The sequence below is a fragment of the Microcaecilia unicolor genome, chromosome 3, assembly GCF_901765095.1.
Source record: "Microcaecilia unicolor chromosome 3, aMicUni1.1, whole genome shotgun sequence".
NCBI lineage: Eukaryota > Metazoa > Chordata > Amphibia > Gymnophiona > Siphonopidae > Microcaecilia > Microcaecilia unicolor.
Genome location: NC_044033.1, coordinates 107,382,486 through 107,397,951, shown reverse-complemented (window position 1 = coordinate 107,397,951; position 15,466 = coordinate 107,382,486). Strand labels below are relative to the sequence as shown.

At 45.8% G+C, this 15,466-nt stretch overlaps 1 protein-coding gene across 3 annotated transcripts in view; it reads right to left on the bottom strand.

Moving 5' to 3' along the window:
- Positions 1–15,466, bottom strand: part of DZANK1 (double zinc ribbon and ankyrin repeat domains 1) — a 179,695-nt gene that overhangs the window by 13,952 nt on the left and 150,277 nt on the right. For all 3 annotated transcript variants that reach the window (XM_030196241.1, XM_030196243.1, XM_030196242.1), the window contains 2 exons: positions 10,985–11,084; positions 7,194–7,288 (listed from right to left, as the gene is read on the bottom strand). In XM_030196241.1, coding sequence (XP_030052101.1) covers positions 7,194–7,288; positions 10,985–11,084 — 195 coding nt within the window. The remainder of the gene's footprint in view (positions 1–7,193; positions 7,289–10,984; positions 11,085–15,466) is intronic.

Genomic DNA, 15,466 nt, shown 5'->3' with positions numbered 1-15,466 from the left:
ATTGAGAGACCACTCGAGCGGTTACAAAACCCTGCTCAGTCTGTCTGCCAGGCAATTGTCCTTTCCTGGTAGGTATGTGGCTTGGAGGACCATTTTGTGAAGGAGGGCCCACTGCCACATCCCCACTGCTTCCTGACACATGGGGTAGGATCCTGTACCCCTCTGCTTGTTCACATAGAACATTGCAACCTGGTTGTCTGTTTGAATGAGAATACCATTTGGTTCTGCAGCCAATCTCTGAAAGCCTTTAGAGCGTTCCAAATGGCCCTCAGCTCAAGGAAGTTGAAATGGAGATCTGTTTCCTGAGCAGACCAAGTTTCAGGTTGGATGCATCCGTTGTTAGCACTTTCTGAAGAGGTGGACTTTGGAATGGTAGCCCCACAGTCAAATTTGATCATTTGATCAAATTGTCCACCAGAGATGGGCATGAGTCAACTCTGGTGGAATCTGGAATACATTCACTAGATTCCCAGCAGCCTGAGACCACCACTACTACTACCACTACTACTATTTAACATTTCTAAAGCACTACCAGGGTTGCGCAGCGCTGTACAATTAACAAAGAAGGACAGTCCCTGCTCATAGGAGCTTACAATCTAAAGGACAAAAAGTGCAGTCAATCAAGATTGAGGCAGTCTGGATTTCCTGGATAGAGGTACAATGGTTAGGTGCCGAAAGCGACATTGAAGAGGTGGGCTTTGAGCAAGGATTTGAAGAAGGGTAGGGAGGGGGCTTGGAATATGGGCTCAGGGAGTTTATTCCAAGCATAGGGTGAGGTGAGGCAGAAAGGGCGGAGTCTGGAGTTGGCAGTGGTGGAGAAGGGTACTGAGAGGAGGGATTTGTCCTGTGAATGGAGGTTATGGATAGGAGCGTAAGGGGAGATGAGGGTAGAGAGGTAGTGAGGGGCTGCAGATTGAGTGCATTTGTAGGTTAGTAGGAGAAGCTTGAAGTATGCGGTACCTGATCGGAAGCCAGTGAAGTGACTTGAGGAGAGGGGTGATATGAGCATATCGGTCTAGGCAGAAGATAAGACGTGCAGCAGAGTTCTGAATGGATTGAAGGGGGGATAGATGGTTAAGTGGGAGGCCAATGAGGAGTAAGTTGCAGTAGTCAAGGCGAGAGGTAATGAGAGAGTGGATGAGAGTTCAGGTGGTGTGCTCAGACAGGAAAGGGCAAATTTTGCTGATGTTATAGAGAAAGAAGCGACAGGTCTTGGCTGTCTGCTGGATATGGGCAGAGGAGAGGGAGGAGTCGAAGATGACACCAAGGTTGCGGGCAGATGAGACAGGGAGGATGAGGGTGTTATCGACTGAAATAGAGAGTGGAGGGAGAGGAGAAGTGGGTTTGGGTGGAAAGACAATGAGCTCGGTCTTGGCCATGTTCAGTTTCAGGTGGCGGTTGGACATCCAGGCAGCAATGTCGGATAAGCAGGCCGATACTTTGGCCTGGGTTTCCGCAGTGATGTCAGGTATGGAGAGATAAAGCTGGGTGTCGTCAGCATAAAGATGATATTGGAAACCATGAGATGAGATCAGCGAGCCCAGGGAAGAGGTGTATATTGAAAAAAGAAGGGGTCTAAGGACAGATCCCTGAGGAACTCCAACAGAGAGCGGGATGGGGGTGGAGGAAGATCCATGAGAATGGACACTGGTAAGCTAGTGTCTACTGGGCCGTTTTCAAATGGAGCAGTGTCATGGGAGTGACACGTACTGATGAGGCCATGTGGCCCATCAATCTCAACTTTTGCTGAGCTGTGACCTGCTTGCTACTTTGGACCTGTGAGGCCAGTGTTGTAAAGGTCTCTGCTCTCGCTTGTGGAAGAAAAGCCCATGTCTACAATGTGTTGAGCAGGGCTCCTATATACTCCAATCACTGGACCGGTAGAAGGTGGGTAGTTTATGATGGACCCTAGTAACTCCAACATCTGAATAGTTAGGCTCATTAACTCTGTCGATCTGTCCTGCAATGTGCTCTTGACCAGCCAATCATCCAGTAGGGAAACACATACACTCCTAGTCTGAGAAAATGCGCTGCAAGTACTGTTAGACACTTGTCCCCAAATTCTATATGTGGCACCTTACTTGTGCATGCTAATTTAGTCGCATGGCCAAATTGCGCACATGACTTAATTAACAAGCCAATCAGCGCTGATAATTTGTACTTAACAACTGTCAGGAAATGCCTAGAGCCCACCTGGTGGGTTAACCCTGTGGCCACCTAAAGGGTCTGTCCCAGCACTGCTCATGTCCGCTACCACCTGCACACGTGCTCTACACAGGTATACCCTTCCACCCGCCTGCCGGATCCCACTTGCCTCTGGGCGAGTCTCCCACCTGCAAGTTATTTCCCCAGTTGTTTCTAAGGTCAATGGGGCTACAATCCCAGGGGTCCCACAGTTCCCAAAAAGCACCCACAGACCAAAACACAAACCACTAGGATTCTTAGTCAGTCCAGGACAGCAGAGTCAATAAACTAATAAGGTTTATTGTCAGGAAATTGAACAGTGAACGGTAAGAGGAAAAAATGGTGAAAATATAGCAACAATAATAGGTAAATCAAACAGGTATCAATATTAAGACTAACTAAACATTTGTTTACTATCTAAGTAGTACCTAGGGAGTTCAGGAAATATAGCTGCTCGCAGGTTATAAAACATAACTACTCACAGGTCCTCAGTGAAGAGATCTTTCTCTCTCCTCTCCCTACCTGACTAAAAATTACCTCACAGCTTGGGCGGGAAAAAGCTGTCACCTGTGTAACAGCTTTACAAAAAAAAGACAGTCACCATCTGCTGGCTAAACAAGGAAATGCACTACGGAACATACTTTCACATAAGAAGTTACAGGCATAAATCCCCTGTTTCGTCACAACAACCAATTAGCGGCACTAATTGGCTTTAATTAGAATGTACGCACACAACTTTCTAGGTGTTTTCTACAATGCAGTGCCCATAAATTCTAATGCACGTAGTCAAAAAAGGTGTGTGGCCATGGGTGGGTTGTGGGCATTTCAAAAAACAATGCGCACTATTATGGAATACACCCAATCTGTGCCTAACTTAGGCGCAGGTTATTTATGCCTGGTTTTAGGTGGCCTAATTGGGTGCGCATAAATTTTAGTCACAAGAATGGCACATGAGCACATTCTATAAACTACGCCTAACTTTAGGTGTAGTTTATAGAATCACGCTAACCATGTGGTTTTTCGGCGATGATTTTTAACTCATAATTTATAGAATTTGGCCCTTGGGAATACCCTGGGAGCTGATGCGAGGCCAAAGGGCAGAATGTGATACTAGTAGCGGTGTTTCCCTATTCGGAATCTCAGATACTTCCTGTGACTATGAAGTATCGAAATGTGGGTATAGGTATCCTTTAAGTTGAGAGAGCATAGCCAATCTTTTTCCTGAATCATGGGAAGACGGGTGCCCAGGGAAATCATCATGAACTTTTCTTGACTAGGAATTTGTTCAACGCCCTTAGGGCTAGGATGGGGGAAAATTCACCTGTCTTTTTAGGCACAAGGAAGTGCCTGGATTAGAATCCTTTCCCTTCTTCCCCTGGTGGCACAGGTTCAACTGCACTGGCCTGTTGAAGGGCAGAGATTTCCCCTACAAATACCTGCTTGTGCTGACAGCTGATGAACGATGTTCTCAGTGGGAAATTTGGTGGTGTTTAACACCAATGCAGGGCATAATCGAGACGGACTGTTTGAAGAACCCACCGGTCAGAGGTTACAAGGGGCCACCAGAGCTAGAAAATATTTAGCCATCCCCCTACCAGTAGGCTCTCTGGAACAGTTACTTTGAGTGCAGCTATGCTCTCCTGGAGCCAGTCATAAGCTCATCCCTTGCTTTGACTGTGAGCCAGATAGGACTTCTAAGGTTGGGACTGGCGAGGCTGAGTATGTTAGCTTGGATGAAGAGGTTGCAGCTGGAGGGTGCTGAGATAGGGTTTGAATGGTATCAGTATGCTTCTTTATGAGGTCAGCGACCTCCGCCACCTTATCCCCAGAAACACTGTCTCCTCGGCAAGGCACATCCACCAACCTCTTTTGAACCGCTGGTTCCAGGTCAGAGACACGCAGCCACGAGAGTCTGCGAATTCCCACATTCATGGGGAAAGTCTGGATGCAATATCAAAAGAATTATATGTGCCCTTGGCTAGATACTTCCTACACTCCAGCTGCTTACTGACCAACTAGTGAAGATTTGCGATCTGGTCCTGTAGGAGAGAATCCGTGAGACTTAGTGTCTTGTGGCTCGTGTACAGCTGGTAGGACTGAATGCGGGCAATGAGCATCAAGGTCTGAAAAGCTTTCCTCCCAAATGAGTCTAATGTCCATGCCTCTCTACCTGTGGCAGCCGATGCATGAGTCCTGGAGCCCTTAGCTCGTTTGAGGTTGGATTCAACAACCATAGAGTGGTGAGGTAGTTGAGCCCTCTCAAACCTGGGAGCCTCGATATGATACTGTATATCCACCTTCTTAGGTGCGACCTACACTGAAGGAGAGGTTCCCAGTTCTTTGTCAGTGCATCTCTAAGGATAGGATGTAATGATACCATGGCCCCTTCCTTAAGAGATGACTCGTAGACCAGAACAGATAACATCTCTGCCCTAGGCTCTTCCTCCATCTGTAACTTAAATGGGATGGCAGAAGCCATCTCCTTGACGAAACCAGTTAAAGAGAGACCCTCTTGTAGAGATTTATGTCTCTTGAGGCAGGGAGGGATCAGAAGGTACCCCATAAAACTCCTCCTCCAAGAAGTAATGAGGGTCTTCTTCTGAGTCCCATGAGCGGTACCATTCAGACTCCTCACCGTACTCTGATTGGACTGAGTCTGTGCCTGCCTTAGCTGAATGGAACTGCGGTTAGCTTGACGGAGTTTAAAAAGGGGTTAGATAGATTCCTAAAGGACAAGTCCATAGACCGCTATTAAATGGACTTGGAAAAATTCCGCATTTTTAGGTATAACTTGTCTGGAATGTTTTTACGTTTGGGGAGCGTGCCAGGTGCCCTTGACCTGGATTGGCCACTGTCGGTGACAGGATGCTGGGCTAGATGGACCTTTGGTCTTTCCCAGTATGGCACTACTTATGTACTTATGTCCATGCCCCGTAAAAGCCGAGGTACAGCCCTACCCTCAGACTCCAGGGATGCTTCTTCCCCCTACATTGAGAGTGGTACTGTATGTGTCGATGTCGACACCTTTTGAGGTGCTGACGTTGAGGATATTTCCGCAGGCATACATGAAGCCTCAGGAAGAATCTGGGGCTGATCTGCAGTTGGTGCAAATGCCCTTGATGCTGAGTGGATTGCAACTGCGGCATCTGTGCCAGCTCCTTCCTGAGCATGGTTCAGAACCACTCACTGAAGATAGGCATTGGCACAGGCAGGGAAGCCGGGGCAGAGGCAGCTGGAGAAGGCGTCAGTGCCCAACCAGAGACTTGTGCCCCGGCACCTCTTCCAAAGAGGGGGAGTGTTCTTCTCAGTGTCGGCTCTTCTCAGGTACCTGCGATGCTGATGCCCCGGAGCTCCTGACACCATGCATCGATGAAGATAAATGCTTATGCTTCTTGGGTGCTGATGAGGATGACTTCATACCCGTATGTACCCTTGGTGTTGAGTCCGATGCTGACTGGTACCAGGGCCTACTTTTAGCACCCAGTGTCGAGAGAGGGGGAGACCTTCTCAATGCTAGTGCACTCCCAGTGGTAGATGAATTCTTATCAGCCATCAAGGTCAATGCTTCCAGTGACAATGTCTTGGCCTTTGAGGAGCCAAAAAGTCTCTCATGTTGAACTTGCCATGCCCTCTGTGTCCTCAACTGCCTTTGCAAACAAACAGAACAAGAGTTAGGCTCATGGCTAGGCCTAAGGCACCTGATGCACCAACTGTGTGGGTCTGTCACAGAAATCACCCGATTATATTGGGTGCAACTTTTGAAGCCACTAGGGGTCTCCTCCTTGGACATCGAGAAAAGAATCGTGGCCAAATTAAACTCAATTGTGAACAGTAATAAGGGGCAGCATTCAAACTAAGGTTGGTGCTCCAGCCTAAAAGGGCCCAGCAACCCACAAAAAAGGAAGAAAATAAAAAGGAAAAGAATAAAATTAGGAGTAAGGAAAAAAATTACTGAAAGGGACAAAAATACCCACACGGGAAGGCACTATAGATTAGAGAAAATCTCGCACTGGAAAGAGAACATGATGATGCGTCCTCCCTGCTCTGTGGAAAAACAAAGACCGAGGAACCCACGCTCCACCTCAGAACTTCCTGCTTCAGAGTGATGCTTTGGGCTGGGTGAAAAGCAACACTGTTTTCACGGCAGTGGTGTGGGGCAGGAAGGAGTGCGCGGAGGAGAGGAGGCTGCTAGAGTGCCGGGTTCAGTGACCTCATAAAATGGGGCACAGTTTTTGCTAAACCACAGAAACTCAACACAGCTGTTTTCGGTGGATCGAAACTTGCCGGGAAAACAGCTGTTCGGGTCAGTTTTCGGCACCACAAACTAAACAGAAATCAAAATTTCAGTCGAGCTCTAACCTCAGTGCCAAACCTCACTGTATAATCAAAAATGAGCTACAGACTTTATGCCACTCATACCAATTGCTTGTTTGAATTTGCTATTTTCTACCAAGAAACAAACATATCCAGGGCTTTTGAACACTTAAAAGCAATAGTGAAATAATTTTAAAGAATGTTCCATAGTGGTAAAATATTGATATTTTAATTTTCAAAAGCTTAAATAACATAAAAATAGCCATACTGGGTCAGACCAATGGTCCATCTAGCCCACTATCCTGCTTTCAATCCAGATCACAAGTACCTGGCAGAAACCCAATTAGTAGCAACATTCCATGCTACCAATCCCAGCGCAAGCAATGGATTCCCTCATGTCCATCTCAATAACAGACCAGGGCCACCAAGATACACAGCCGGGCCCGGGGCAGGACTGGACCGCCACATGCGCCCCTCCCTGGGCCGCCACCGCCCACCCCTAAACCTTTCTGTCTCTGAGTCACTGCTGTGCTGCTCCCTCGCTCTGTCCTCTCCTGCTCTGGTGCCCCTGTGTGCTGGGAGTCGGGACCTGGATGATTGCATTAACGCGATATCGCGTTAATGTACTCATCTGGGTCCTGGGCGGCATGCAAGAGCAGGAGAGTACAGATCCAGAAGCAGGCAGGAAGACGTACAGGTAGCTTAGCTTCTTTGTCCACGAATTTTCTGTTTTTTCTTTTCCTTCTCACTTTCCCGGTACTGCTTGTGGTGCTATGGGCATCATCGCTCACTGAAAAGTACATTGAAGAATTAGCATCTGGTTCACTTTCCAAGTAACAAAACACAGACATTATAAACTATTTCTAAATTGCTAGTATTTTAATCAATAACATGCTACTCATATGACCTAATATCTGACATAGAGGCATATTTTCAAAGCACTTAGCCTTCCAAAGTTCCATAGGTTTCTATGGAACTTTGGAAGGCTAAGTGCTTTGAAAATATGCCTCATAGTAACATAGTAGATGACGGCAGAAAAAGACCTGCACGGTCCATCCAGTCCGCCCAACAAGATAAACTCATATGTACTACTTTTTGTGTATACCCTACCTTGATTTGTACCTGTCCTCTTCAGGGCACAGACCGTATAAGTCTGCCCAGCACTATCCCCGCCTCCCAACCACCAGCCCCGCCTCCCACCACCAGCTCTGGTACAGATCGTATAAGTCTGCCCAGCATTATTCCCGCCTCCCAACCACCAGCCCTGGCACAGACCGTATAAGTCTGCCCAGCACTATCCCTGCCTCCCAACCACCAGCCCCGCCTCCCACCACCATTTTAGAATCTGAATACAAAATCCTGTGATCTTGGCCAACTCTGTGGCTCCATGGAAGTATACAGCATTGTCATGTGGAAGCACCATGGTTATTCTTCTGGTACACTCCTCTATTCCTGGGACCAGGAAGGGCTGGGGATGATGCAGAGGCAGCATTCACAGTTCACACCACGACGTGGAGGGAACCCAATCATTACACACTGATGACACCTAGTGGCTGGATTTAGGACCTCTGATTACAGGGTTTCAGAAGGAAATCTGTCACTGTAATGTCTGGCCTAAAAGTAGGTTATGAAGGGTACAAATAGGGTAGCTGCAAATAAAGGCTCCTGGCACTGTAGCCCAATAAAAGCCAGTTCACACTGAGCAAGTAGTCTAAAGCAACAAGAGGAAATTGCTAGACCAGGAAAAAAAAACCTATGGTCTCAATTACTAGATGTTCAGAACCCTTATATACTGTGCAGTCTCTAGTATTGGTTCATAGGATCAATGACATAGACACTGTTATTTTAAATGGAGAAGCTACACATTCCCATGTGAGAGATCTGGGTTTTATTTTAGAGATTCTGTTCCTCAAGATAGCTAAAGGCGGGGGACGCAGAAGTTACAGCATTCAAAACCCAGGAGAGAGGGAGTCTTCATAATCATATAACAGTGACGTGTGAAGGGCAAGTCTATAACCATGGTGCCCACATTTACAGATCTGTTTCATGCATTAATTGTTTGGAATAATAGTGCATACTCGTGTAAATACAAAAATTCTGCCTAAGCGCCATTCTGCAGGTACCCGCTTAACTTACAGAGTGCATATTTGCAAGGGGGCATACATAGGGATGGAGCATGGGCAGTACTTAGGCGGGGCTCCAACTTGGATGTGTAACTTATAGAATACTGTAAGCTACACAAGTGCCTGCTCCATTTAGGCACTGGTGTAAGTGCAGGCACCTAGATCTTAGGCGTGTCAATAAGGATTCTATAATGGAAGCTAGGTGCCCAGGTTCCTTTATAGAACAAGCTCTTACCCAATTTTGGGGGTGTTCTGGGAAGGAGTCAGCACTTAACCAGTTAAGGTAACCGCATTCAAAGGACCATATAAAACACAGTCCTACCTTTATGCCATTCTTCATAGATGGTTACGTGTCAAATATTGCACTTAACTGGCTTTGTTTTCACCAGATTCATATACCTGGAAATTCAATCCCAGAGCCCGGACATAGCCTGGCATTGAATTTCTGGGTGTAATGCCAGTGGCGGTTAGCAAAATGCTGACCGCCACCAGCTGAATACTGGGCCCAATAAACCTAGGAGTTTTATGTGGGGCAACTCAAACTACCCATGGGGTCTGCTAGACCATTTTTAGAGAGAAACCCCATGTGCAAAGAGTACTATTTTTGGTGCATACACTTGCAACTGCTTTAACACAGGTAAACATGTGGAAGGCAATTCTATAAAGAGGTGCCTATTTTTAAGTGCCGCTTCTCTGGAGCCTTATTCTATAAATTAGGTGCCTACATTTCTTTAGAGAATATCAGTGTAAGAGGCAAAATATGCAACTATAATTTAGGCATGAGCACCTATGCCATCCATAGAGCTAGTTAGTGTAAATGCTTGCAACTAAGATTTTTACCGTACTTTACTTTACACTGGTCTTATATCCTGCTAATACCATAGATAGTTCTAAGCGGGTCACAAGAGTCAAGAATAAAACAAACGTTCAGAAGATACATCAGTCATATTAGCAGATACAGACATAAAACGGAAGACGTAAATGACACCGGATGCACATACTATAGCAGGACATGTTTGTCCACTCCTACCCTAGCTAAGATAATGTTCAAGCAGCTTTCTTTAAACTTGTCCCTTATTTTCTTACTCCTGTTACTCTTTCTTATCTATCTATATGTTCCATCTTTGCTTACGCCCTGTGCTGCGTATTAAATGTTTTATTGTGTTGGCATTGTAATGTAGCATACTATGTCATACTTTGTATTGTTTGACTATCTTTACTGCTGTAATTGTCTATTGTTTATATTTGACTTATTCTTGCTGTACACCACCTTGAGTGAATTCTTTCAAAAAGGCGGTAAATAAATCCTAATAAATAAATAAATATCTGGATTAAACATTAAAATACTTCTGAAATTAAAAGTCTTAAGTGACTTTCTAAAAAGTAAATAATTGCTTATCTTTCGAAGGTCTAACGGTAATGAATTCCAAAATAATATTGCCTTATAAGAGATAGAAGTGGCCAACAAGCTCTTAAACCTAACATTACATACTGATGGATAGTACAATAAATGTTGTTCCCTTAAACAACCAGACTTATAGCTAATAGAAATATTGAACAGTTTTTGTTTTGGGTTGGGGTGGGGTTACCACCTTTGTTCATTTACAGTAAGCCTTCATAGAATGTATACTGTTATCTTGTTCTCTGTTGCTATTGTACTACCTTGCCATTGAATCAATAAAATGCTCAACAACAAAAAATATTGACCAGTTTCACAAGATAGTAAGGGGCTTCTCTATGCAAAATCCTAAAAACCACATCCCCTAATTTGAACAGGTCCCATGATTCCACCAGCATCCAGTGTGAATCAAACAAAAAAGAAGATGGTTGAAAAAGGCAATGTAAATGGTAGTATTCTATAATTTACATGCCTAACTCTGCATCCCGCCCATGTGCCTCCCAGACTGTGCCCATGTTTACACCAACTCTCAAACTACACACTATTACAATTAGGCTCCAGCATATAGAATAGTATGTAGCCAGAATGTTGAGTTACGTGTGTATGTGAACACATACACATGTATATGCTAGTATTCCAGTCATTTATGTGTGTTCTTGGTGCCTAAATGTTGGTGCCCTTCTTATAAAATTACACCCTTAAAATACAATTGGAACTTCCATAATAAAAACTCCACATATACTCTGTCTCTCCTGACCATTCTTGTCCCATCTCTGTGTACTTTTACCATAGGTCCTTGTTTACCCACAGAAATCCCTTAGAAAAATCACCCTCATATTTCACTGTTGTTTAGCACCATGGTCTGGACAGCTCCTGCGGTGGCAGATGGACAGATACCCATATCGAAATGAATTATTATACTTCTCAAATTTCTGAAATGCCTTTATTTAAGAAAAAGCCTTACCCAAGCTGGACTGACTGTTGTATCGTTCTTCCTTGCCTTCTGTCACAGTGCTGAGGAAATGACTGTCAGAGAGCTTCACTGGTTTGCCTGTAAGAATATTCTGGAAAACCAACAATTGCAGATATTAAACAGGTTTATATAGACATTTCATGCCTTTGCTTGTCAGAAAATAGCCCAACATTGAGATGTTGGGCCAAATGTTATGTACTGGCTGCTGATAAATTTTGAAATCAAAGGACTCAGTAGTTAGCACTTGGTTTGATAACCACATAAGTTAGGTAAAAGATAAGACTGTAGGGAGAACTGATGTTGAGTTGCCTACGGGAATTTATATGCTCACCTATCCAAGTGGAAGAATCTCAATTGGGCAGACTGAATGGGCCAATTTGATTTTTTTCTGCTATCATATAGGGAATAATTCTATAACAATGTGCATCTATACACAGGTGCCCAGAGGGTGACTAACTGGTGCATACTGTATAAAGGAAAGTAGACACCTACTTTCCATTACAGAATACTAGTGTACCACAGTATATTCACATATCCACTTAAGCGCGAGCATTTACGCCAGCCACAGAGCTGGTGTAAATGCTCATGCCTAAAGTCCAGTGATACACATAGAAATCACAGTACTCGTGTGCATTTACTTGGTATTCAATAAATTATGCACATAATTGTGCATCCCACCCAGATATCATATGTATGCCCACCTAAAACTACGCAATATCAAAAATTGCTTAGTTACAGAATAGTGCTTAGGCAGCATATTGGTATATTTTTTTATATATACAGTGCAATCCGCTTAAGTGCAAGGGTCTGGGACTAAAGAAATGCATGCAGTTAACCAGGGCGTGCACTTAACCGTTGTGACCCAAAGAAGCTTGACATCTGATAAACATATGTACAGTACTGTTTATTATTATACGTACAGTATACAGTCGCCGTTAACTGACGTTAGGCTTACGTGAAGTAATCAGTTATAGTCCTCTGTACACTCTTGGGTCTGTGAGTTCCATAGACTACGTCTCCCAGACGGTAAAAACTGTCATAGCACTGATATCCAGTGGCCTCCAGATAGACCCGCACGGTATTGAGACTCTCCAGCGCTCTTGCAAAAGTGACAGGAGGAGGTTGTTGAATTTCATCAGCATGTGCCTCACTGCTCATTTCTTCATCTGTTCCATCATCAGTCTGTTCATAACGCTCATCAGACGACATAGCACAAGAGCCCGATAATGTTGTTTGAATTGGCTATTATGCCCTGATCCATAGGTTGGATCAGAGAGGTAGTGTTTGATGGCAGGAAGACCTCCTTGACGTTAGACAGCCTGACATCATCCCTGTGTGCAGCACAATTATCACAAAGCAGCAAAATCTGACGCTTTTATGCCCGCATTCTAGTGTCTAACTTCTTTAGCCACTGCTTCCAAATTTCCCCAGTCATCCATGAATTTGCGTTAGCCTCGTATGACACAGGAAGTCGCTTAACTTTCTTGAAGCAACGGGGCTGTTTGCTCTTTCCAGTGACAAGGGGTTCCAACTTCTCACTATTACAGCAAAGGAGGATCGTCAGTCGGTCCTTCGATGTTTTACCTCCAGTAGTTTCAGCATGTTTGAATGCAAGTGTTCCATCAGGAATCGCTCGCCAGTAGAGACCATTTTTGTCAGCACTGAAAATGTCACGAGGTGCAAACTCGTTTAAGATGGTAGGAAGAACTGAAACAACCCAATTTTTAGCACCAAAGTCATCAGCATCTTGTTTCTCACCATGCTGTTTCTTGAATTTTATGCTGTTCCTCTCATTCTATTTTTCCAACCATCCAACAGTGGCTTTGAATTCAGTTAGTCCAAGACTGTCAGCTAGCTGGTTAGCTTTCTCCATAAGCAGTGGACCACTGACAGGAAACTGTCTGCTACTGACTCGAGAAAACCACCAAAGAAGAACATCTTCTACCTCCTCAGCTTTTCCAGCCCGTTTTCGTTTCCGTTGTGGATTTGTATTGTTTTACCAGTCTTCCAGAAGCTGGTCTTTCTGCTTCAAGACACGTGAAATTTGACTGGGATTGACACCATATTCTTTAGCAGTAGATGCTTGACTTTGTTTGTTTTCTAATATTTTAAGAACTTCTATTCGTTCAGCCAGTGTTAAAGTCTTACAGTTCCGCCGCGACGACGACCCTGGTGTACACTCTAACAACATTCTTTCGCTTATTCTGCCTGTGGCACTTAAAGAGGCAGTAAATTTGAAATCTTGTTGGTTGTCACGTGCCAATCGGCTTCCATATTCCATGCGCACGCTTATGTGGAGTCTTTCCTGCATAGGAGCGGTCTTGAACCAGGCATATAAGCGAATCTTGCACTTATCAGTGGTGCGCTAAACCGAAGTTTGTCCCCATAGAAATTGATGGTGCTAAAAACGAGACCGAAGTATGGCATGCAGTTAAACAGAGCATGCTCTTATCCGACGTGCACTTAAATAGAGTGCACTGTATAGGGTATGATACATACCTGTAGCAGTTGTTCTCCGAGGACAGCAGGCTGATTGTTCTCACGACTGGGTTGACGTCCGCGGCAGCCCCCACCAACCGGAAGAAGCTTCGCGGGACGGTCGGCACGCAGGCCACGCCCACCGCGCATGCGCGGCCGCCTTCCCGCCCGTGCGCGACCGCTCCCGCCAGTTGAATGACAAGCAATAAAATATGAAACACACAACTCCAAAGGGGAGGAGGGAGGGTAGGTGAGAACAATCAGCCTGCTGTCCTCGGAGAACAACTGCTACAGGTATGTATCATACCCTTTCTCCGAGGACAAGCAGGCTGCTTGTTCTCACGACTGGGGTATCCCTAGCTCTCAGTTCACTCAAAACAATAACCCAGGTCAATTGAACCTCGCAACGGCGAGGGTACAACAGAAATTGACCTACGAAGAACAACTAACTGAGAGTGCAGCCTGACCAGAATAAATTCGGGTCCTGGAGGGTGGAGTTGGATTTACACCCCAAACAGATTCTGCAACACCGACTGCCCGAACCGACTGTCGCGTCGGGTATCCTGCTGGAGGCAGTAATGAGATGTGAATGTGTGGACAGATGACCACGTCGCAGCCTTGCAGATCTCTTCAATAGTGGCTGACTTCAAGTGGGCCACCGACGCTGCCATGGCTCTGACACTATGAGCCGTGACATGACCCTCAAGAGCCAGCCCAGCCTGGGCGTAAGTGAAGGAAATGCAATCTGCTAGCCAATTGGAGATGGTGCGTTTCCCGACAGCGACCCCTAGCCTGTTAGGGTCGAAAGAAATAAACAATTGGGCGGACTGTCTGTTGGGCTGTGTCCGCTCCAAGTAGAAGGCCAATGCTCTCTTGCAGTCCAATGTGTGCAACTGACGTTCAGCAGGGCGGGTATGCGGCCTGGGGAAGAATGTTGGCAAGACAATTGACTGGTTAAGATGGAACTCCGACACCACCTTCGGCAGGAACTTTGGGTGAGTGCGGAGCACTACTCTGTTGTGATGAAATTTAGTATATGGAGCATGAGCTACTAGGGCTTGAAGCTCACTGACCCTACGAGCTGAAGTAACTGCCACCAAGAAAATGACCTTCCAGGTCAAGTACTTCAGATGGCAGGTATGCAGTGGCTCAAAAGGAGGTTTCATCAGCTGGGTGAGGACGACGTTGAGATCCCATGACACAGTAGGAGGCTTGATAGGGGGCTTTGACAAAAGCAAGCCTCTCATGAATCGAACGACTAAAGGCTCTCCAGAGATGGCTTTACCTTCCACACGATAATGGTAAGCACTAATCGCACTAAGGTGATTCCTTACTGAGTTGGTCTTGAGGCCAGACTCTGATAAGTGCAGAAGGTATTCAAGCAGGTTCTGTGCAGGGCAAGAACGAGGTTCTAGGGCCTTGCTCTCACACCAAACGACAAACCTCCTCCACTTGAAAAAGTAACTCTTTTTAGTGGAATCCTTCCTAGAGGCAAGCAAGACCCGGGAGACACCCTCAGACAGACCCAACGCAGCGAAGTCTACGCCCTCAACATCCAGGCCGTGAGAGCCAGGGATTGAAGGTTGGGGTGCAGCAACGCTCCGTCGTTCTGCGAAATGAGAGTCGGAAAACACTCCAATCTCCACGGTTCTTCGGAGGACAACTCCAGAAGAAGAGGGAACCAGATCTGACGGGGCCAAAAGGGCGCTATCAGAATCATGGTGCCGCGGTCTTGCTTGAGCTTCAGTAAGGTCTTCCCCACCAAAGGTATGGGAGGATAAGCATACAGGAGGCCGGTCCCCCAATGAAGGAGAAAGGCATCTGACGCTAGCCTGCCGTGTGTCTGAAGTCTGGAACAGAACAGAGGCAGCTTGTGGTTGGTCTGAGAGGCGAAAAGATCCACCGAGGGGGTGCCCCACTCTCGGAAGATCTTGCGTACCACTCTGGAATGGAGCGACCACTCGTGCGGTTGCATGACTCTGCTCAGTCTGTCGG